At 45.9% G+C, this 24,464-nt stretch overlaps 1 protein-coding gene across 1 annotated transcript in view; it reads right to left on the bottom strand.

Moving 5' to 3' along the window:
- Positions 1 to 24,464, bottom strand: part of DDB1 (damage specific DNA binding protein 1) — a 1,134,380-nt gene that overhangs the window by 1,048,877 nt on the left and 61,039 nt on the right. The window contains exon 4 of the mRNA XM_086955618.1: positions 15,077 to 15,298. Coding sequence (XP_086811744.1) covers positions 15,077 to 15,298 — 222 coding nt within the window. The remainder of the gene's footprint in view (positions 1 to 15,076; positions 15,299 to 24,464) is intronic.

The raw sequence follows: 24,464 nt of genomic DNA, 5'->3' as shown, positions 1-24,464 counted from the left end.
GTTATACTGGGGAGAAGGAGAGAAGTGACTGTTATAAAAAAGAAAGAGGATCGCTGGGGAAGATGGGTTATCACGGAACTAAAAGTTAAAGGGCTCAAAGTCACATTAATAAATATCTATGGCTCTACCGAGGATGATTCAGAGATCTGGGAGTTTTTAGATTTGGAAATGGCACAGTGGCCTGAACCTATAATTTGCTGTGGCGATTTTAACATGCATGATCCTACCAGTTCTTTTATGGGCACAGGAGCAGTATATAATGGCAGGAAGAAAAAAGTACACAGGGCCATTACTAATATGGTCAAAAACAATCTACTGGTAGATCCCTGGATAATGCAACACCCGTTTTTAGACGGTAGTACCTTTTTCTCGGCACCTCACCAGGTGTTGGTAAGACTAGATTACTTTTTAGTGTCTAGGTCCCTGGTTCACGCGACTCAGGTTGAGAAGTATCCAAGAACATTATCTGACCATAGCCCATTGTCATTATCAATCAAGGTTGCGCAAGTACGGAGAACGAGGTCCACATGGACGTTTGAGAGGAGCCTGCTTCAAGATCTTGAATATAGGAAACATATGGTAGAGTGGATCAGGATTTTTTGGGAGATTAATCACGGGACAGCTTCTGTAGGGCAGACGTGGGATTGTTTTAAAGCAGGCATTAGAGGAGAAACTCTAAGCTATGTGTTGAATAGTCGTAAGAAAGAGAGGTTGAGGTATGAAACCTTTCAGCAAAAATTAATCATAGAGGAAGGTAAACTAGTCTCTGCAGTAAGTTCTAAGTCCAGCTTGGAAGATATAATACTAACAATAGTAGCACTTAAGGCGGACGCAGTTGAAAGCCTCTCGAAAAAGTCTGCTGAAAAATATTTGGCTAAGAAAGAAGAACTATATGAATGTAGTGAGAAGGTGGGTCACATACTTGCGGTTAAAACCAGGCAGCAAAGAGCGGATGCTGAAATAAAAGAGATATTAGATCCAACGGGCACCATTGTTACAGGCTCAGATCAGATAAGAGAGGTTTTTAGAGGATTTTACGAAAAACTGTATACACAGGGTAATACTGAGGATATGGAGGAAGTTAGGAACTATCTTGGAGGTGTGCGAGCATCAAGAGTTACAAAAGAAGAAGGGGAAATGCTGGACTCTACCCTATGTATGGAGGAATTTATAGATGCATTAAATAACTGACCAGCAGGAAAGGCACCAGGACCCGATCAAATCCCGGTCGAATTTTATAAAGTATTTCGTGATTGTTTGTTGGTTTATATGTTTGAAGTTATGGTACATGTGCAACAAGGAGGGCTTTCACCAGATTCTTGGCGCGGCGCAGATTTAATTGTTATTGCCAAAAAAGGGAAGCCCGCAACTCTCCCGGGATCCTACAGACCCATCACACTGATGAATTCAGATAGTAAGGTCTACTCTAAAATGTTGGCAAAGAGACTAGCAGGCTGTATTGAACACTTGGTGAGTCCGTCACAGCATGGTTTCATACCTGGGAAGGGTACCACTCAGCACATTAGGACGCTAATCACTACGATTGATGTGGCAGATGTTACAGGCGACCCTTTTTCAGCATTGTTTTTAGACGCCGAGAAGGCCTTTGATAGGGTCGCCTGGGATTATCTATGGGAAACTATGAGGTGGTGTGGTATTGGGCCAGGCTATATACGCGCTATACAAGCTTTATATAGAGAGCCAGAGGTCAAAATCAGAGTAAACGGAGGGCACTCGGATTCAATACAGGTACAACGGGGGACTCGTCAGGGCTGCCCATCCTCACCATTACTGTTTGCTCTGTACATTGAGCCACTACTACGTAAATTAGAGGAAAACCGGGCTATTCAACCAGTCTCATTCAATGGATGCACTGTGAAAATTTTGGCCTACGCTGACGACGTGGCTATTTTGACTCCAAATCCGGATATGGCTATGGTTGGGGTAGAGGCAGAGGCGCATGAGTTTGGGTTGATGTCAGGTTATAACCTAAATAAAACTAAAACACAGATCATTCTGAATAGATTCGCATCAAGTTTAGATAGTAGGGTGGTCAGCAATGCAATCTACCTAGGCATTGATGTTACTGTAAAATTGGAGGATCTAGTAGAGCAAAACATCGAACCGTTGCTTACTAAGGTAAAAAAAGATTTGGAAAGAATAAACAATCTACATCTTTCATTGGTTGGAACTACAAACGTGCTGAAAATGATAGTCCTGCCTAAATTTTTGTATTTATTCAGGTCAATACCTCTGATTTTTGACAACAAATGGTTTAATAGGTTGGAAAGCTTGGCCAATAGATTTATATGGGCAAGAGGGAAAACTCGCAGGGCATATAAATTCATTTCCCTGCCAAGGGATAGAGGGGGGTGGGGAGCACCAGATTTTAGATTATATTTTTTGGCGGCAGCACTCCAGTATATGCAGGGATTAATTGGAGGAGGTGGCGGGACATCACAGACCATGAATATGTCAACTGAAACGTACACAATGATATTGGGTCAAAACGCTGACAATGGATTCCTGTACTATACGGATTTGGGGTACCTTAGAAGGCAGCCGTACAAAACCCTAAGGGCAGCACTTAAAGTCTGGAGTATTTTTTTAAAGAAATCAGGCATGGGTAGATTTAATAGGTACACCAGAGTCTACAAGAACAAATCATTCCCTGAAGAAATCTTTTCTGATGCATTAATGGCAGAATGGGAGGGTAAAGGGATACAGCAAGTTGGGGACTTAGTCAAACCAGAGGGCATAATACAATTCGAGGACTTGATTAGAATACATAAAGTAAACAGAAGGGACTTCTTTAAGTATCTTCAGATCAGGAGCTTCCTTAGGAATAAACAAGGAGGCCCGCTGGGTTTTCAGCCAACTGAGCTGATGGAAGGGCTAATTACAGGGGAGGAATACTCCATTAGGCTAATATATGCTGTACTGGCAAAAATCAGACTTGATGATCTAGATAAACATAGGGCCAAATGGGGGGAAAGGATAGAGGCCACACCCGAATCATTTAACGTTTCACTGGAGCTAGGTCGGTCTATCCTATGCTCCGCCCCCTTGCAATCCCAACATTACAAAACGCTATTCTCGCTATACCACACCCCAGCCAGGATCGCGAAGTGGGGGGGTACGGAAGGCACTACGTGCCCCAGGTGCAACTCTACCGAGGCAGATATCGTCCACATGTTTGCCACTTGCCCTCAACTATACACACTAATCAAGGATGTAGAAAACTTTTTAATCAATTCATTAAAGATCAGGTTAACCTTCTCGGTCGGTTTAATTATGCTGGGTGTGGATATTGGAAATGAGTATGCGGATTCAGGTGACGAAATGTTTATGTTTATGGCAGCGGCTGTCTTTAGATTAATGTTAGCCAGGGTATGGTTAGATAAGAATCCCCCGACTTTGCAAACATGGTTGTCAAATCTTATTGCCATTCATAACTTAGAAAAATACATATATGCAAGAAAGGGTAGGAGTGGGAGAGTACGAGGTATTAAGATATGGGGACCTTTGGAGAAATGGAGAACAGGAATAGGTTCATTTAGTTTTTTACTGACGTAATATGATGGTGTCTACTATACTATATAATTTAATATACGATATGTTTTTCCCCTTTGGGGGTTAAATAACTTTAACGTGAAATTTATTTGGATTGTACTGTAAGATGAACAAATGTATGAACAAAATGCTGTATTTTTGGTTTTTTTTCTATTTTTCTATTTTTCTGCAATGTGTGCTTTTTTCTTATTTGAAAGAAAAAATAAAAGATATTTTAAAAAAAAAAAAAAAAAAGATCCCCAAATAGGAGAAACAGATAGAAAGGGTCCAGACTATCCAAAAAATGATAGGTGAAGCAAAGATACTCATAGAAAGGACTGATCTCCAAAAACCACTATGGGACGCCTGTGGGGAGTAGAAAGCTATAAGGCCATGAGAAACATGGTAGCGTAAAAGAGGCAGCCTGAGAAAGGGATGCAACCTAAGATCGGGGAATGCAAACAGACCTAGAACAATAGTCCATAGAGTGCAGACTCAAAACCAAGAGGAAGGAGCATACACAGTGTGCTCAGCTGCAGCAAACACATGCAACCAATAAAGAGCACCCGCCAATCGTAAAGGACACTATCCTGAGAAACAAATTTAGAAGAAAGGGACCTCCAATCATAGAATGATGGAGAAAAGTATAAGAGAAAACAATGAATACTGAAGAGCATCGCTACAAAAACAAAAAGAACCGTAAAGAGAAAGTACTCTTATTCTGAGAACCTTGATAGATATATAAGGCATCCTCCAGAAAAAGGTAATGGAGAAGCTCATTGAAGTACAACTAAAGACGGTTGAACTCGGTCTCCAAGAAGTGTGTAGGTAAAATGCAGTGACGTACACCGTATAGAAGGCCGAACAACCATAGTACAAAACACACACATAAAGTAAAAGACATGGACAAGAGATCCATTCAAGAGATAGGGCTATAAATGCATACATCAAACGATAAATAAATACAAGGATAAACATGCCTGTAGACACACAAGTCATTCAGGGTACAGTAAACGTATATCCACTCCTCTGAAGGTATTGTGTTTTTATCTAGGAACCAGAATTAATATTACTATTTTATGCCCTTTACGCTATAATCAATAATATCCCTATAATGGCATAAGAATCCGATCCATATTTCAGTAAATCGCCCTTGCAGTCCCAGGCACGGCAAAAGCCACTTCCTTAGATTCCTAGAAAGCACAACGAGTTATTTTAACACACCAAACCTTCAGCAACCTGGGAAATCCCCACTTGCTTTGTTTTGATTTGTAATAGAACTCCTGCGAGCACAGTAAGAACAGCCAGTTCTTAGTGACATCTTTATTGACGTCTTATGTCCAAACCTTACGTCAAACTCTGCACCTTTCAGGTATACATATACCACCGTTGCCTTAAGCAAACAGCTATCTACTTGCCGAGAGCCCAGCTGATGCGGAAAGCCCACGGACGCTGCCCCTCCTCTTTGATGCGCTAAGACACTGTCTTTTCTCCTGCCGAGAAAATCCAGCTCAGGCGTTTCCAGCCTACCCTTGCGGGTGACTGGGATATCGAGTCCTGGAAGAGAGATACCAGACCTCCTACATTCTATTCCCAAGATACAGTGCGGACTAAACCCTTAGAGAATTCTTGAATCAGATTCTTGGCAAAACCAACTTAATTTAAACTGCTACTTACTTACTCCTTCCCACGTATTAGGCTTAGGTCAGGAACACCGGGGTTGGCGTATTTTAGAAGCACCAGTTGAGCACGTTAGCCAATGTATATATGTATGCATATATTTTATCCGTTTTAAAGTGTCTTATGGCTAAGAAACCATATCAATGCTTTTACAGTATTATTTCATAATACTCCTTTTACTGTATGTGCTTTACTTCATACTAAGTATTGCAATTGTGGCAATTCATTTCTCTTGCATGAGAAGGAAGACTGCTCAATAAATATTACCTTTTATTGAAAACGCCAGTCTCTCTATTCTCTGCACTCTGGTGAAACTAAGAACGCACAGGTGACTGAGTGAAATAGCTGTCTATTGTTTTCACGCGACTCTAGAGATTTACTCTTATTCTGAGGGAGCAAAGTTGTCATGTTATATGGTTGTCGGAAGCTGAATCCCTTCTTGTCTGAGCCAAGGAACCTGATCTCTCCCTATTCGTTCAAGAAAGTTCCCAGTGACCTCTGAGCTAGCTGGCGCAAACCTAAATTAAGTCTAACATAGTCAGTAGAGACCTAGATGACCTCAGTCCTACGTCTACACAGCTGTTTATGTTATTCCAATGCGCAGAGCCTATTGGGAAAATAGGAACTACACTACAAAGGTAACCCACGTCCTCCACCTGTGAGCAGGACGACAAGAAGTGGAAGTACTAAAGACATTCCGACAAAAGAGGTAAACAAGTAAGGACAGCCTGTTGCAAAAGAATAAGTTATGACAATAACTGAGGTGGAGACAGAATGAAGCTGGAAAACAGCAGCACAATGCCACATAAAAGTAGTAAGTGGAAGGCATCACCCACTATAGGAAAACAAGAGCAACTGTCCAAATCTAACTAAGGAAGGGTACCAGGAGTCAGCAACAGGTTATACAAAGATTAAACAGCAAAGAAACAGAAGCATGAGAAAAAGCAGACACACCAGGAGAAAAAGCAGACGCACCAGAAGAAAAAGCAAAAGCAGCAGAAAACCTCCAGTGTGAAACAAAAGGCTGGAAGAAATTAATGGGAAAATAGTCGATTTTGACAATCACTTATTGTCCAACCCCTGGAAGCATGAGAAACAAGGAAGAAACCAGATCAACGCTCCAAGACAACTTGAGAAATGGGTAATAACCGAACCAAAGCTGTACACTAAAGCTGGGAGACCAGACTAGAACGGAAAATGAGCCCCAAGAAGGGTGAGATGCCGCCAACATTGGATGACAGTGCAGAAGCAGAAAAAAATCAGTTGGACAGAATAGGATATGCCCATAGAAAAAGTAATTAAACACCCAACCAAAAAAGGGTGGTAAGCTGAACCTCTCCCAAAAGGAAGGTGGGGAAAAAAGAGAAAGTAGTCCACTACATACAAAAACAATTCTATATAAGGCAGGAGTGGCATACAGAGCTGTGAGAGAATATATCTCCACTTACAATGAGGAAGGAAAGAAACATGAAAGGAAGGGAAACCTAGCCTCCTGTGAAATAAGAATACCAAGACATAGATCCAAACAATCAAAGGGAGTGGTGTCCCGGGGAACCAAACTGAAAAGAACAGCAGACCAGACACAACAGCTACCCTATGGGGGTGATGGCAGCTATGTATACTGGAAAAGTTATTAAGGAGGCCCCCTCTAGATACTTGTCAGGGACTAGGGGGAATGTATGTAAGAAATCCTAACTAGATTGCCCTAGATTCATACATATGCAGAATTGTCCTATTGGATAATAGGTCCTGTGGATCTGTAAACGTGGGACACCCCATATTTCTTACATAGCTATGTATACCGCCCTCACCCCAGAAGAAGCGACAGCAGGGGCTGTAACCCAATTAAGTAGGTAAGAAAACCTGAAGGGAAAAAAAAGACAAAGAAAATACCAAACTGCTGAAGATTAACAGCATCATTAGCACAATAAAGTAGAAAAAAAGGGCTTACACTAGAAAGCTGTACCAGGCGCAATGTGAACCAATACCCCAAAATGCCAATACGACAAGGGTGATGGAGAAAGTGAATATACCGTAAGATGGGGGTGGATTTGTAGAGCCTAGACCTGATCCAATAGGAACACAAAAGCTGAGTAAGAGAAAAGCTATTTATCCCACAGAGCAAAACAGAAGAGAAGGTCCACACTCAAGAAGGTCATATACAGGAATGAAAGTTACCCAGGCCAAAAAGTCAGACTGCCTGTGGCACCATTATAACCCATATGGATAGAAGGAGCAGAGAAATGATGAAGCCGAAGTCCCTATAAGAAATATTAGGTGTATAGGTAGCTCACAAAATGGCTACAAGCCATCCAAAATAAGGTCCTCGAAAAACAGGGAACAAGGCTATAGTGCATCCACACAACAAACAGAATACTCGCTATAGAGTAAGTACTGGGGAAGAAACTAATCGAGCGGCAAAAAGAAGCTCTAATAACAGGCTCCCACAAGGCCGCAAAGGAGGTTATGTTCCAGATGGCTGGAAACGTTCAGCATAAATTAGAAGAAAAGCACCTGCAGCACGCAGGAACACTACACAGGATGTCACCCTGAAAGGGAGAGAAGCACCGTTCCCTATGAAGGCTGATGAATCTGAAGATGGCTACCACACATAGGTGTTAATAGGCTGGGCAATTTTGTCACCCCATCCCCTAATGAGCTTCAGCAGATATGCCGCTCCATTAAGTCAGGATTCCCCCGTGATCCGGCATCACCGAAACTTCTTGGAGAGAGTATTGAAATCCTTGAACCCTATATTAGGGATGTTCTGGATCTTTCTTTTGGGTCCGGCACCGTACCCAAAAGCTGGAAGCAAGCGATAGTGCTCCCGCTTAAAAAAAAAAAACGAATCTCAGTTGGGACAGGCTTGACAATCTCCGTCCCATCTCCCTCCTCCCCTACCTGGCCAAAGTGGCAGAAAAGGTGGCAAATCTTCAATTTATGGCATTTGTGGAGAAAGCCAACCTTCTCCATCCTACTCAGTTTGGCTTTCACTCATGCCACTCCACGGAGTCTGCGCTGCTCATGGCCACTAAGACCATCAGGCAAGGGGTAGATGAGGAGCATACTATGGCTCTCATCTTACTTGACCTGAGTACCGCCTTTGACACTGTAGCACACTTCACCTTGCTACAGTGTCTTAACAAAGGCGGAGTAAATGGGGCAGCGCTGAGATGGATCCAATCTTTCTTCACTGATAGGGGCTTTCAGGTCTGACAGGGAGAACACTACTCCCGCGTGTTCAACCTCGATCGAGGGGTCCCTCAGGGCTCTGCCCTGAGCCCCACCTTGTTCAACCTATACGCTTCCCCTGTAGCCACCATTGTGGAAAGTCATGGTATCCAACTAGTGTCATATGCCGATGACACACAGCTGGTCATCTCACTGTCACGGGCACCTGAAGTTGCGGCATCCAGCTTCAGTGCTTGCATGCAGGAGCTTGCTTCCTGGATGTCTAACAACTGCCTGAAGCTTAATGGGTCCAAAACTGAAGTGCTCGTGGTGAGAGGTGGTCCGACTGTGTGGTCCTCGGCATGGTGGCCAGACTGCCTGGGCTCTACTCCAGTGCCTGGTCAACAGGCCAAAAATCTCGGGGTATTATTTGACTCAGATTTGTCATTTGCTCCCCAGGTTAATCGGGTGGTCGGAATGTGCTTCGGTATACTCAAGAGCTTACGTAAGGTCCTGGACCTACTTCCTGTTGGTGCCAGGCAGACCCTTGTGCATGCCTTGGTCACATCCAGGCTCGATTACGCTAACCTTCTATATCTGGGTATAACAGCTAGAAGCCTCAACCGTCTCCAGGTAATTCAAAATGCCACAGCCCGGCTGGTGCTGAGGCTTCCTAGGAGAACGCCCTCTAAAGCTGCTCTGAAGTCCCTTCACTGGCTTCCGATCAAAGAAAGGATTACCTTAAAAGCACTTTGCATGTGTCATCGCATTTTTGGAGGCAGGGCGCCCGCCCCCCTAAATAGCCGCATTACCGCCTACAGACCAGAGCTGATGGTTAGATCCTCTGGCACCGGTCTGGCAGTTGTCCCCAAAATTCGTAAAGCTCGAATGGGGGCAGATCTTTCAGGCTCCTCGCAGCCAAGAACTGGAACCTGCTTCTAACAGAACTTCGCCTCGGACCTTCTGAGGCCAAGTTCCGAAGAGCCCTAAAAACCTACCTCTTCCGCCTAGCACTGCTGTAACCTCTTGATCTGAATACTCCATACTTCGCTCTCAGCGCGGGGACCCGCCGGGGCGCGTAACCATGCGCTTTATAAAACTCTATAATAGTAACATAGGAACTTCTGGGGCGCAATTTGATCACACACACAGGATGGACCTAGAACCAAATGGTGGTCAATGACAAAAGAACAAAGACTATTCTGGACCCAACCACAAGATGGCAAAATAATGCACAACATGTGAATCGAGAAAAGGCTTCATGCTGCAAAACTTGGAAGTAAGCAACTATGCACACCAACGTACTGCTATTGAAGAGACTGTAGCACAACCTATAGCACAGCCAACATAATTAGTGGTATCCATATCACAGCGGATGTTAAGTTTGGCAGCTTGTTGCCCATCTCGTACCAATGGAACAGAGCATTCCAGACTTCCTCAACAAGGAAGGGCAAGAGGCACTCCACAGACTTCCACAAGGGGTGGAAGGTGCAGGGGAGGACACAAAGTGTTCAGAGATTGCAGGGTAGAGCTAGAAGAAGAGAAAATACATCTACTACCAGCGTCAAGTTTCCTGGCCTCTCTTTCTGGAGGAACAGGAGGGATCAAATCATTATTATGGGGGGCTAAAGCAGTCTCTTCCTCAAAGCTCTGATTAGATGAATGTCTAAGGAGACAGGACGGATCCTTCGGGGCTGGGCAATGCCTGTGAGAATTAGAGCGATCCACAGGCAGCCCTGTTTCAAGTTCAGCCCAAGCAGCCAACAGGATACCAAAGAGACATTCACTATAAGGAAGGACATGCTCTATGTAACACTGGTCAGGATGTAGAATGCCAAGTAAAGGACTGATGACAACTCCACAGAAGGCAGTTGTAAATCCAATATAACCGAAACTCGATTAAGCATGTCCGCCAGAGCAGAACTCACATCCATAGCCAAACCAGGAGGAGACAAGAGCCTGGAGAGAGCAGAGGAAGAGCCTCTGAGACGGTTGATTCCATCAGCATCTTATAAAATGCAGTAAACAAAGCTAGTAGACGCCAAGGAGACGCCTCAACATTGGAAGTAGAGTCAATGGCATCGGCATCGCAACTGGCAGACAAGAGCCTGATGCCGACATCGGAGTCGGCAGAGCAGGAGGTGGCAGCTTCTACTGGCTGTGCACTGGAGAAACCTGAAGCAGGCCTCAAGTCGATTGAGAACTCGTCGGCGGAGACATAGGCACAACCTCATGCACCTCCCTGGAGCCCAAGAGCGCTCTAGAGGAAGGAATGACCTAATAATTGAATCAAGGTACAGGTTAGGCCAGGACAGGTGGGGAGGTGTGGGGGGACCCATGCCCTGACACTTCAACAGAAGAGTGGGGACCAGAGGTAGGCGACTAACACAGTAGGTGCCATGACTTCGACCAGCTACACTAAGACTTACCACCAGACTTACCTTCGGACATTTAAGGAGAATGACGCCCACAGGAAAGGCTTCTAGAGCAGACGAGCGGTCGGTCTGTAGACTGTGTAGGGGACTGAGGACAACTGTGATTGTGACATCCTCGCAATAAGGAGCTTCATGCGACTCACAAGGCTTGAATCCCAAGGACATTGAAAAATGCTCACTGCCCCCTCAACGAAGAAATGTCAAGTAGGTGGGAAAACTAGCGCAGAAAAGTAGTAACTAACATCAGCGTGTCAGGGTAGGGCTTGAATTCACTCAGTTGAGGTCACATTCAGGAGAGGTCGCTATGGAGGAGCTAGACGCCCCCTACAGGCGCACAAAGGTACTTCTGAAAATATTTCCGGCTCCAGTCTTCTTCCTGGGGAGGATTCTAATATAAGGAATCCATAGCTAGAATTCTCTATCAGATTGCATAAGCACAGCCCCAAGGATGCCCAACTGTTGATCAAGAACACTGCAGGGGGCATGGCCAGCTAGGGAATAGAGTGGACAAGTTTATGTGATCTCCAGTGCTTCCCTCATCGTATCGCAAGCCATATTCCTTAATCACCTTCAGAGACCAATGTCCGGGTGCTAGCAAGATGGGTCCCCCGGCATCCTAGACGCTCCTGGCGACATCTACAGCCTCAAAACTAGGGACCCCTACCAAGACCAGCAGACACCCCTGCACCCGGCGCCCCAAGACCCCCATGTGCCCAAGTCCTGAGTGTCCACCCAACCTACAGCTTCCCAACTTACCCCTCGAAATGGTGGTCACACCTGAAGAATCTCCTTCCCCGAGCTTGCACCCTTTGTTCGTCACACAGCTTTCCCATTGAAATCCATTGGGTGCCCTATGGTCCAAATGCACCCTGTACCCAGCCGCCCAGTGCCACTGGATGTGCACCAACTGTCCTGGTCGACTTCCCCACTTGCCCTGAGCAAGTGACCAGGAGCTTAGCTCCCACAGCCACGTTGCTTGCCTGCTAGAAGCCACCTACCGCCATAGGCTAACATTGGGCCTACTCTGTCTGCACCCGGCTGCCCCTGTGCCGCTAAGTGTGTAACTACTGTACCAACCGGAACCTAGGAGACCCCCCGAGTCTTACCCCAGAATCTTAACTCTGCCAGTCGGGTACTTACCTGAAAGCCGATAAGTTACATTTTCTCCATAGAGTGACATTAACTGGTTTTCACTTGGAAATGCTTGTGTTTTAAAACTTTAAAACATTCACTAAAAATCTTCGATCAACGAAAACAAAAGTACTCACCTGTTAGCAGGAGAGATCCCAGTGCTGGATCCTAGTATCCAGCACTGACCAGAAAAAGTGTTAACTGATTTTTCGATAACCTAATTTTCCACCATAGGATAACATTGGCTGGTTGTTACCAGAAATTCTTCTAAGTGTCGATTTTTGCAACTTACAAATATATCTTAAAAATCGCCTGTGTAGCAAAAACAATTGCTTGTAGTCTATCCCCAGTGTGATCGCAAGCCGTTGGACGTGACGCGAGTGTCGACGCGGCAGAGGCGTAGCTAACTGCTGGTGAGCGAGCCGTACGAGCGGGCGAGGGGCGAGTCACGGAGGCTCTTCCGGGGGCCGGAGCAGACAAGGCGATCGACGACCGAGGGGTCATGGTCTTGGCAATGCGGCAGTTGAGGTGGCGGTAGCGGACCTTAAGTAAGTCGAGGGAGGGAGAGGCGGGAGTGGTGGCTTCACAGCGCGGATACTACACAGCCGTGGACAGGTAGTCACAAGCCCCGGTTGTGCCCCTACCAAACGTGCTCCTCCCTGGGTCGCCCGTATGGTGTCAGGTCAGCTCAGCTCTTGCAAGCAACCCCGCCAAAATCACTGCCTAAAACGACCAGATCTACCCAAAGGGTCACTGACGCCGAGGCGTCTTCCTACCAGTCTGCAAGCCCCAGGTGGTTCTAAAGGTAGCAGTCCTTCCACCTACCCTGTTCTGCTCGGTAACGCTCACTCCGCCTGTGGTGTGCCACCCCCCTGCTGGGTTGATCACTCTGGGCATTTTCCCTCGCTCTCCTTGCCCCCTGACCCATTGACCCCCACCCCGCCCTCTCCGTGCCCTGTGGTCACTCGCCTGGCATCCTCCACCTACCAGAGACCAGGCTGTGAAGGCACACGTACCCCTTCCCTTTACGTGGCCGTAGCCTTGCATCAGGGGAGCGTGTACCCCTGTGTCAGGCACAGTTCCATGGTCGCCTGAGTGGTGGGTCCAGTTACTGGGTGGCTTCAGGAGGGGTGGGGGGGGTTTGGGGGGAAGAGGTGTGACCAGGGGGTAGTTGGGAGCAGCCTCACGCACGTCTCACACCACAAACAGCAACAGCAGTAACGGCAGCTACCTTGGCAGTTTGACCTCCCCGACACGAGATAGACAAGTAAAATCTTGAAATCCTGCCAGAGAGGCAAAAGGGGAACCTGCCCCCCATTGCTCCCCACGTGTCTATACGTTCAACTTAGGAGCCAGCGGCCAGTAGAATCTCCCAAGGGAAGACCGGAAAACTACGGAAGAAGTCACCATCTTATTGGCCTCATCACCAGCGGTCCCTTGTGATCTGACCTAACAGCAGCAATGAGATCGGGGAGAGTAAGAAAAACCACCACAGCAGCAACAAAAAGGAAGAGGGCCAAACCGGAGACAGTCCTTGAAACCCCTCTCCAAACCACCCTCACAAGCCCTCTGGATTCACCAAAGCACCAAAACTTGCCCGCACCTGGGAAGCAACAACAAGAAGCTCCTTGCCCAGGCACCTGCCTCGAGTGGGGCAAAACCCTGGTCGCTACTGGGCTACTTTAAAAAAGCGCCGGACCCACCAATAGCAACTTCTCTCCCCCTCCCCCCCCTCCCCCCGCCCCCGACCTGGGGAGCCTATGAACTCCGGCACTACAGGTCATACAGTATATTCGGGAAAACCGGCAAAGTTAAACATGCTCTCACCGCAAATGCTGTTTTCAACAACTACCAAAACGTCGGCCTCTGACCAAGAAGTTTTCATCTTCGGGACTGCATTTAACGACCAGAGACGAGCCCTAGAGGGTGGCGGGAGATCGGTGGAAGATTTGTAATCAGGCAACCAGCCCCCATTGAGACAGCCCCACCGACCACTTGCCTTCAACAAGCAAGAGGCAGGTTGCACCCCACCCCCCTCTGGGTCGCCACCCTCTGACATATCCCCTCAAGTAAGCCAGTTAGTGACCACCACCTCAGTTATCTCAATATTTTAACATCCCAAAGGAGGTTATCTCAGCTTCTCACAGTCAATTAATTTTCCCACAAATCCACAAGTACTCAAACCAGGCATCCTACAATGTCATCCTCAACTCCCCACTGCTGGACACTAATAGCCCTCCAAAGGGAAGCCCGGTCCTGCCCAATCAACAACAATGTCTGCTCTCACCACTAACAGCAATAATAACTGCTTTTTTATATACCGGAGACTCCCGTCTCGACGACGGGGAATGATTCAGGCATGTGAATCTATGAAAGTTCCAATACTGGAGTAACTCAACATTAGGAAGCCACAAACACCCCTTCTCTATTTGGGAAGATACAGGGCATGAATAATGTATGCATCTTGAGAGGTTATTATACGAAGCAGAGATGTCCTCGAAAACATAGTAAGATTTGGGTTTGTTGGAAAGACAGTTATAATCTAGACAAAACACTCTGGAGTATGGCCTCATGGTCAGATTTGTGTCCTTTATGAAATTCTCAGACTTGCTGTATATACTTCAACTGCTCGCATCACTAGTATACACTTGCAGGCAATTGTCTGACGACAGTTTATGTTCCTTTTAGGTAGCATTATTTCAAAAGCCAATATTTGTATTAACAAAACCTTAAGAGCCACACATGAATCTCCCAATACTCGGATCCCTAGAGGCCTCACTGTGCAGTGCACCTACCAGACCATACATAAAAGGGCAACAAATTACACGATGGTCACCACTACACAAGCTTGATTGTACTGCACACCAAGGGTCCTTCATTTACCACATCACAAGAGCCCCCTTTATCATATTGCAAACACACCACATCTTCCCTAAAGATCGCACATTTCTTGGCTGTACATGATCATGGCTCTACTTGCTGTCCACATCCTGAACATACCATAGGAAGTTCCCAGACACAAAGCACCTTCAAGAAGACTCCCCATACAGCAGCAAATTCTACACATTACTTTCCTACTGAGTGCATGACACTTTTTGCCAACGTACCTGATACACGAAGCAGATGGTGGGTGCTTGGCAGCCATAGAGAAACTTCACATCTATCACCTGAAGCTCCTCCAGACGAATATTAAAGGCTTTCAACTCCTTATTTTCCCGATCCAGGGGAATGACCTTGAAAAGGCCATCATAGAGACGAAGTCCGATCATTCGACACTCTGGGTCCACAATACCAATGATGCCAGTCTCTGAGGGGCGGCCGATGCGGTCCTGTAAGAGGAAAACCAATTAACACCAACTATGTAAATCAATGTGAGCCACATTTGTCAGCACTGTGAACAACCAGCTTTCATGATACCAAAGTCTGGACTATGTTCACAATTCATAAGACAACAATGGATTCAATTCTTGCATCACACACAAACCTGGCTACATATTCACAATGGATTATTTATAGCAGTTGGCCAGCTGAATTGGCTGTGATGGAGGACCCACCACTTTCACAGATTTCTTCTTACTATAAACTCTGAATCTTCTCTCTTCCATTAGCTGTTTGTCTGTTTTATTCAAATGGCCACAGCTCCTATAGCTCCTACAGCTCCTATAGAAAATAGCAGTTTGAACGCCTATTCACTGTTTAACAAGTTATACTGGAATTTGATGACCTTTTACTACAAAGAAAAAATTGATACTTGTATAGCGCACTACTCAACCGCAAGGGTCTCAAGGCGCTTGTACGAATACCGCTGTGGAACCCATCCTGGCTTTCCCTGTGAGGCGCCCACTCCTGGGCACCCCCAAGGTGGAGGCCAGGCATCCTTAGCGTTGTGGGGGCCGTTGTGGAGATTAAGCAAGCTATTGCCCAGAGTTGCAGAGTGGGACTCCATGATTGGAATATGCACTGAGGGGAGAATTATCAGGTCCGTGGAATTTTTGAGCTCAAGACCCGCCGAGGCAGGGAATTGAACCCTGGTCCCTGGCTAGACCTCTGCATCAGGGTCTGCTGCTCTAATCATTAAGCCACACTTCTCCACAGAAGACCTCATAAAGTCACACACAACTGTGTTTATTACTGCGGTTGGTATAGCACTTACCACCATTATAATCAACTGGTAGAGCAATTATATGGACCTTTGAATTTAAGTTAAAAATGCTTTTTTACTAGTTGTGTTTAAATGTTCTTTTTTACTGCACAGGTTCTATTACATGCTTTTAATGATACTGCAAGACATCTAGATTTTTAAATCTCAGAATTTTTCTTTTACATGCCTGTGTATCAAAAGTATAAGCAGAAAATAGAAGATGGCGCCAATAGACCTCATTAGCATCAAGCCTGAGTAAGTAGTACAGAGACTGGTTGGACAAAAAGAAATGATACCAGAATATGGAATACAAGCATCATTTTCAAATACAAACCGTTCATGTTATAGTCTCTGTCACTGTAGCTCAGGACACTGGTTATGCCACAGTTCATCAATAGTTGTGTCTATTGACAGACTGTTAATCCGGTTGTTTTCTATTGACAAACTCATAGGAACATAAACAGGATAAAGGATTAATCAAAAGCCTATGTGGTAATGCCTGGAGTTATCGTCGCCCAACTACAGACAGGTGAATTTAAAAGTAAAATGGGCTGACTGTCAAGAGGGGAGAACTAAAACGGATAATGCAATGGGCATGAAAATAACTTGGTCATGATTAGGACTTTGTTATCAAAAACCCACATAAAAAAAATGACTCCACAAATTCCATTGCAGTCTAGACCAAAGTCTTGTTTTGGCTTCTAATTCAAAAGGATGTTTTGCGGATAGTCACAACTATTCAGTAAAGAACATAGAAGCAAATAGTGCCATTTTATGATGTGATGACTTCCACCTTTAATTCACAGCTTCCTCCTCCCAGTCCTTACCAGTAAGATTCATGTACAACCCTTTCAAAACATTCACCTGCTGTCTAAGATGCTCCTGTAAACAAAGTCTTATTAAGCCAAGCCACATTCATTCCTTCTCCACCCCATCCAGCAAGTTATGTTTTTGTCAGTCTCTGAAAAAAAATTAGCACACCAGTAACAAGCATGCACTAAAGGCAAAGGAGTAAACTACATTTACTAACAGTAAGGAAAGGAAAATCCAGTTACTTAAAACCAGTACAATCAATTTAATGCAAACACATTACACAAATAAATGAAAGGGATATAAGCCATAATAGGATCCTCCTAACAGTCACTACATCACATAAAACACATCTACTTAAAAACACAATTATTCGTATTTCATACCACCTAGTCCCAGAAGTTACAATCCATATTAATCAGAGTGACATACCATAAAGTTGCATTATGGAAAACTTTAACCAAATTAATTCTAAAATTAGATGAACAGAACACTTGCAAGTTGTGCACAAATAGTGTTGTGTCCCGGAAAGAGAACTCTACTGCTTTGACGACGGATCAAATATTATATTCCAAATACAAAAGGACGCAAATCAAATGGTCTTCAAGGCAATTCATGAGAAAAACATAGTAAGAGTCTCTGCCCTATGAGCTTGAAGATAACCCTCATTAAATCTGAAGAGTTATCGCTCAGTGTTACAGCAAAGATGATCATAAAATATATATTTAACAGGGAAGAAACACCCAGGAGCATGGGGAATAGTTTTCCTATTGAATCTCTTAGGATGAACTATCGCTGAACCATCTACAATTTTATAAATCTTAATCAGAGCAATTATCACACTGCTAACTGTAATTGTTAAAGGCGCACTTAGCGGTTGCCAATATAATGTACAGGATATAATCATTCCCAAATAATGATATTCATGGTAACAAATCAATTCTGCTGTATAAATATTAAATTCCATGGTGGCTTTTATACACCTGTTTCAGACTTCGAAATGTCTGAAACAGGTTTACCCTAACCTATGTTTTGAGATATAACTATGTAATCAGATACATAAGCTTATAGGTATTTTCAGAATGAAAACCTCACTGGAGACCAATGGTACCCTGAACAAGGGCAGGAGCCTCGCCTTCATTAATTCCATGGTCAATTGATATTTCTAGCTAAAATATATTCTTATTGCTGATTAGGTATCATAAATGTGTAACCTGTATTGTGAAAAACACATCAGTAAGAGGTACGTCTCTTAAACACCTACTCTTCCACAACTTAACATATGTGCCAAAGCTTCTTTGGTTCTTTAAAACGTGTGATGAATGTAATTAACTCCAGAGGTTTTATCATAGCTTCTGACAGTCGCTTTTTAGCACAGAAAATTGGGAAGGGGTCTGAAAAGCTAGTTTTTCTTTCAGCTGATTATGTAGCACTTGAGCTCTCTGCTAAGAATGCTGCTTTCAACACTGTCTCTGTGCTGCCCCCGACAGCACACACTGTAATGTCACAACTTTACTACAATAAGTTACAAAAGGCGAGGAGCTATGTAATTCTCATTACAGGCAATGGATTTCACAACTAGAATGTAATTTACAGATCTGAGAGGCCACTCCCCTACAAAGTATGTCTAGTTCCTCTAAAAAGAGTCCTACTATCAAGTTCGACAGCTTCATGTCGTCTGGTGTGTGCTGCAAGTAGCATTATTATGTGACTTAAGGTCATGGTTACATGGTTGATGGCGTTCTATGTAGGTAATATCGATTGACACAAATGGTGGTTTCGCTCAAGATTTGTTTGTTTTTCCCTTTTGGACTTGACAACCTATATGAGTAATTGCTCTGGTGACTTTGTTCCAAAACTCTGAAGGTGTGTTGTGAGCGGATGGTAAACATATCTGTTTCCCTGCCAATTAGTTTCTGGGTAGCAATGTACCCAAGCCCCAGCATTGTGTTATGCTATGCAGATGTGCACAGAGCACTATCAACCGTAAGGGTAGCCTGGCACTGAGCAGGTGCGAGTCTAGGCACACTTCGGGCCTAGTGGGACTACGCAAATAGCCAGGTCTTCAGCTTCTTGCTTAATTCAAGAAGCGGGGAACAGACTCATGTGTAGCAGTAGGTCATTTCATGCTTTAGGAGCAATGTAGTAGAAGGTTCAACCACCAGAATTTGTTTTCGATATGCTTGGGATTTGTGCAAGTAGAAGCCCAGCCGAGCAGAGGGGTATGGAAGGTTTATGAAAGGAAATGCAATTGATGAGGTATGCTGGGCCAGTATTATGTAGTGCGTTTACATTGTGGTTGAGGAGTTTGAATTGTGCTGGTTTGTAAATGAGGAGCCAGAGGCGCTCCTTCAGGTGTGCTGTGCCATGATGGGAGGAGAGTGTGGCATGGTAGGTTGAAAGTGATACTGGCTACCGAGTTTTGGATGGTCTGCAGCCTTCTGTTGAATTTTGTTGATCCTGGCATAGAGGGTGTTCCCCAAGTCCAGAATTCTTGTGATCATGGGCATGATTAGAAGCCATTCGCAAATCTGTTTTGTGATGTTATCCCCTCATGCTTCCCTATCCTGAAGATGCTGACTTGGGCAGTCATGTTGAGTTTGTTGTCGACGATGATTCTGAGGTTCTGGATGGTGGGGGTGGGCGTCAATCCTAGCACTGTAGGTCACCAGGTGAATTCCCACAGTGATGTCGTAATTTTTGTCATGTCCGTGTTCAGCTTTAGAAAGTTGGTCGCTAACCAGAATGATGCGATGTCATCTGTGGGCAGTTTCTGTGCTGTGGTTGGGTCCGAAACCAGACTATGTGGTGTTGAGTAGTTTGTATTCGGTCAGGGGTCTGTTGATGTTTTTCTCTAAGACCATGGTCTAGAATGGTAGCCGGGAGATCGGACTGTAGTTGGTGAGCGCTGAGGATTCCGTAGAGAGTTTCTTCAGGAATGGGAGGACAGTTGTGCATTTCCAAGAGTCTGGGAAAGTCGCAGAGAGGTGGAGGCATTGAGAAGGAGTAGGAGCATGACGTTGATGGGTTGCAGTCCTCTTGATTATGCGTGGTGGGAGCAGGAGTCTGATGGGGGGCCCCCTCGAGTGGATAGGCTTCATGGTGGCTGTGATTTCTTCTGGGTTGATGGGCCACGAGGTTCGCATTGGTTCTTTGGATAAAATCGGCAATTGTTCGGTGAGGTCTGTCAGGTCCAGCGACCGGTTGAATTTGCGGTAATTTTGCTTTGAATGATTGAAAGAAATTGTTATGAAGGTCCAGTGAGGGGTTGATGGAGTTGGAAGTGGCCAATGGTGAGGTGAAATCTTTCACAACAGCAAAGATTTTTCTGTTCTCCATTTGAGCTTCAGTTGTTTGCAGTGGCGTTTTATCAGACAAAGTTCCTCTGTGTGCCAACTGGCCTGGGGTTTTGATCTTGTTGTACTGCTTTTTTGGTTTTTGGGAGTCTGCTCTCAACATCCATCGACCCGAAATTGCAACAGTGTTCCAGACTTTTGAAGTGATGCTGTTGCGGGTTGGTCTGACAGTGGTTTATGTGCTTTGGACCGGAACCGGGATGCTGAAGTTGGTGAAAATAGGGCCAAGGAAGTGTCAGGCAACAAGGGTTGGTCCCTTCACTCTAAGGGTGTGGCCCAGGCTTCCAAAGTCTTCAATAAGTGCTCTTGGGTTGGGAGTCAGTGTGGTCTTTCAGGTCGATGTCCAGGTCTCAGAGTAGGATGTTCTTGCTAGCATTAAGGGTGAGTGGTGCGTCGAAGTCCATGATGGTGTCAGTGAAGTTAGTGAGCAGTCCAGGAGGTCTGTAGATAAGAGTAATTTAGGGTGAAGTTGTCTGTAATGTGAAGCTAGAACAACAACGTTTCATGTTGGAGGATGACATGTCCAAGGATGTGGCGCAGTTGATTGTGTTTTTGTGAATGATGGCGATTTTGCTTCTGGGCTTCTGAAGACTGTCTTGCCTAGCAATCTGGCAGTCGTGGGAGGTGGGGTGGCATGTGATAGTTATGGCAATGTAAGGTCCTGATGCAGGTTTCAGCTAGGTTTGCATAGGTCAGGGGCATTGTCGAGCACCAGGTCCCAGATCTCTATGGCATTTGTGGTGAATGAGCTGTGTGGGTGGTTGCAGGACCAAGTGTGAGAGAGCGTTGTGTTGGGATGCTGTTGATGCAGTGAATGTTGGGAGTGGGTAAGTGGAGAAAAACTTGCAGGAAGCGCAAGAGAATGCTTCCTTTGTGTTATGTGGTGCGCTGAGGCAGCAGCGTGTGGAGCCGCGGCCGGAGTTGAAGGAGCGGAGTATCGCAGCATGGTAGCGACAAAATAATGGACAGACCAGGGTTCCTGGCACTGCGCATCCATGTCAGTGGCATTACTGAGACGATGACTGGTTCAGTACTGTAGTCTGAAGGAAGGAATGTTTCAGCCATTTAAGATTATGATGATGATGATTGAGCTGTGGGGGGGGGGGGGGGGGGGGGGGGCTAGGTGGTGCACAACCAAAATAGCCGCACACCTGTGAGGCTCTGGCAACTTGGTGGCAGAAACCTTTCTTTATCCGTAGATATACCTAATGAATCCTGCCTTTCTTGCTTGCAGCTTAGGCCTTCACTTATCCTCAAGCTCTGGAGCAAGAATCGAGGCTCTACAATCCCAGCGGGAATCTCCAGGTTGGACTCTAGGAAGAGCGAGGCAAGGTCCCTGGTGCCTGGCACAGCTGGTCCTGTTGCGCAACACCCTGGGACTCCATGTGGCGATAGGCCTCTTCTCAGCGGGGGACGGTTTCCATTCGCCTGGCGATCCCCTACATGTCCACCTGTACCAGCTGCTGTAGTCTGGGGGGCCACAGACTGTGATGACTAACATCAGTCCCCAAGCGTGGTGAGGTAGGCGCTGTGGCTGAGTTCGGCTAAAGGACTTTGATTCAGTAAGCGTTGCTGCAGTCCCGCGCCAATTTCCGTCTACATGCCGTTTTGCTCTGCTACACTGCCGCCCCTGTCATAGTGGTGCTCTAGGTCCGCGCTCACTCAACGGGGACCCCCCCCCCCAGTCTCCCTGTTGCTACACCCCAAAGGCTTCACTTCATCCTAGTCTAGAGGGCGCACTCCATCTCACCGTAAAGGATGCACTGCCCGCCTTCAATAGCAGCGCTCTATTTGCAGGAGTTCCGATAGGCGCGATAGCATCAATAGCCCACCTTCTTCCCCTGCCTGGAGCTCCCACGCAGCGGCTGGCCCTGATGAGCCTCTACCGTGCACCAGTCTGCTTTCCCTCGTCAGCCCTCAACAACATGCCACTTCCTCCGGACCTGCACTCCGCAATAATTCAACATTAAGTGTGCAATTTGCGCTGCTGGCTTAGAGGACTCGGACAGACCTCGCCACTACTAATCTTAGCAGTGTTGCCGTTATCCACCATCAGCCGCCACATTTCACCAGCTGTGGCGGGCGCTGCAGCCGGCGATCTCCTCGGGCCGCCGAGACTTAATCTGTGCGGAGAACAGGGCACTGCAGACTGACTTGCGCTCCGCTGTCTTGCTCCAGGCATTTCCCGCTCCAACTGGTGCCCTGTGGGCCACGATTTCGGCTGCCTTGGCTCCAGACACCCTCCTCTTGCTGCCAGGTGTGGACTGCAGTATGTGGCGCTGAGGCCCTCTACTTTCCTGACGCACCCCTGCATAGTTTGAATCTACATGCCGCGCCGCTGAACAGCCTACTGCACAACGATTGCCGTGAGCAATTAAATCCTGGGGAGTGCCCTGGGCGGCTGTGGTGCGGGAATCATTGTTACTGCTGCTGGGCCTGACACCCGGGGTCGCGTATGTGCTGTTGATTGAACGCACCACCAAGCCCTAGAAGATCGCTTTAAAAATCCACCTCCATTGGCTTGTGGCTTTGAGTCTCCTGGGATGGACTGCTCCCTGCCTACCTGTTTACACTCAGCCCTGCTTCCCCCACGCTGCGGTCCGCTGTCTCACTGCTCACCGGCATTCGGACCACTGGCCTTCATAAATCCTGAGAGCGGTTCCATCCTTGCCTACGCCTGCTCTCCTGTCTTTTCATACCAGTGTGCTAGAGGGTGCTACGCTAGGATCCTCTGTTGTCACTATTGCAGCTGCACCGGCCCCTTTCTGCCCCTGTGGCGTAGGGGAAACCCGACAGCTGCCAGGCCAGGTTCGTCTTTGATGCCAAAAAGACAGTCTCACGTTCATGCTCAGAGGACTCCAGGCAGCCCAATGAGGAACGGGCTCGGGCACCAACAGCGACTTCGGACGACAAGGTCAAAACATTGCTGCTGGCTATGCAGAGCAGCCTTACAAACTTATCAAGTAGAATGGACACTATGAACAGCCGCCTGGACTTTCTGGTTCTAAAGGTTGATAAACATGACGAACAGATTAAGGAAGCCGAGTGGCGCATCTCGGATACCACATCTTAGATGCAGAAACAGGTGACGTAAATGGAGAAGCTTCTAAAAATAATTGCACCTAACAATGAAGATCTCGAAGCCCGCAGTCGCCGTGATAACATTTGAATCACAGGCATTTCAGAGAGCACCAACACGGATCGCATGGAAGACATCGGCCAGTACATTTGGCACAGCAGAGGCACGTCTTGAACAGTGAATTAAAAGAAATGATTAAAGTTGTTTTAAAGAGCAATAGAGGGAAAGGATCGGCCAAGTAGCAAAATAAAAGTAACAAGCATTTGCAATGCAATAGGTCTCGCATTTTTGGGAGTTTGAGGTATTAGCATTGTAAATGATAATGCCATTTATTTATCTGTTTTGAAAACATGCAAGCGGTGCGTATACACACACTTTGTACTTATAGTCGTTGCTTACGAGAAGCAAAGCTGTCAGTAACTGCGCCTCTTTTACTGCCAGCCTTGCTTCTCGTAAGCAAGGGCTACAAGTACTAAGTGCGTATTTACTTGCCTCCTTCAGGGTTTCAGAACACATAAATAAAAGGCATTGTCATTTACAATGCTGATAGCTAAAAAAAAGGCATTGTCATTTACAATGCCAATAGTTCAAACTCACGCAAATGTGAGACCAATTGCATTGCAAATGCTAGTTTAATTAAATGGGACAACAAGAGTGGAAACACCTCACTTAATAAAACAGATGGCTATACCTTGGCCAGAAACAGTGCAAACACCCCTCTTTCAAAGTACTGGTGCAGTTAGACTAGCATCAGCACAAGCAGGTACAAATCAGGCAGCAGAAGTACAAACTTCAATGCCTCACACAATAGGGCAGCAAGGCGGTAGCAAAGCAAGCTTCCCTCTCTCACAGAAGGCAGTAAGAGCTATCTTCTATTTCCCGTAGAAAAGATCCATCAGTGCAGAGTAAAAAAAGCTTTGATCACTCACAACACATGTACACTTAAGGAGTGAGTGACATGTAGCTCAAAGACAGAGGAGGATGAGTGAGTGAATATGCGAGTTCTGACACCATTCTGACTTCCACGTCAGCATCCTGAAACCCATCTGCCCTCATTCAGAAACCTAGTGTTTGTATTGATTTTTATTTTCCATGCATTGATAAAATGC

The sequence above is a fragment of the Lissotriton vulgaris genome, chromosome 2_1 (assembly GCF_964263255.1).
Source record: "Lissotriton vulgaris chromosome 2_1, aLisVul1.2, whole genome shotgun sequence".
NCBI classification, from domain to species: Eukaryota; Metazoa; Chordata; class Amphibia; order Caudata; family Salamandridae; genus Lissotriton; species Lissotriton vulgaris.
This window is presented reverse-complemented; position numbering and strand designations above follow the sequence as displayed.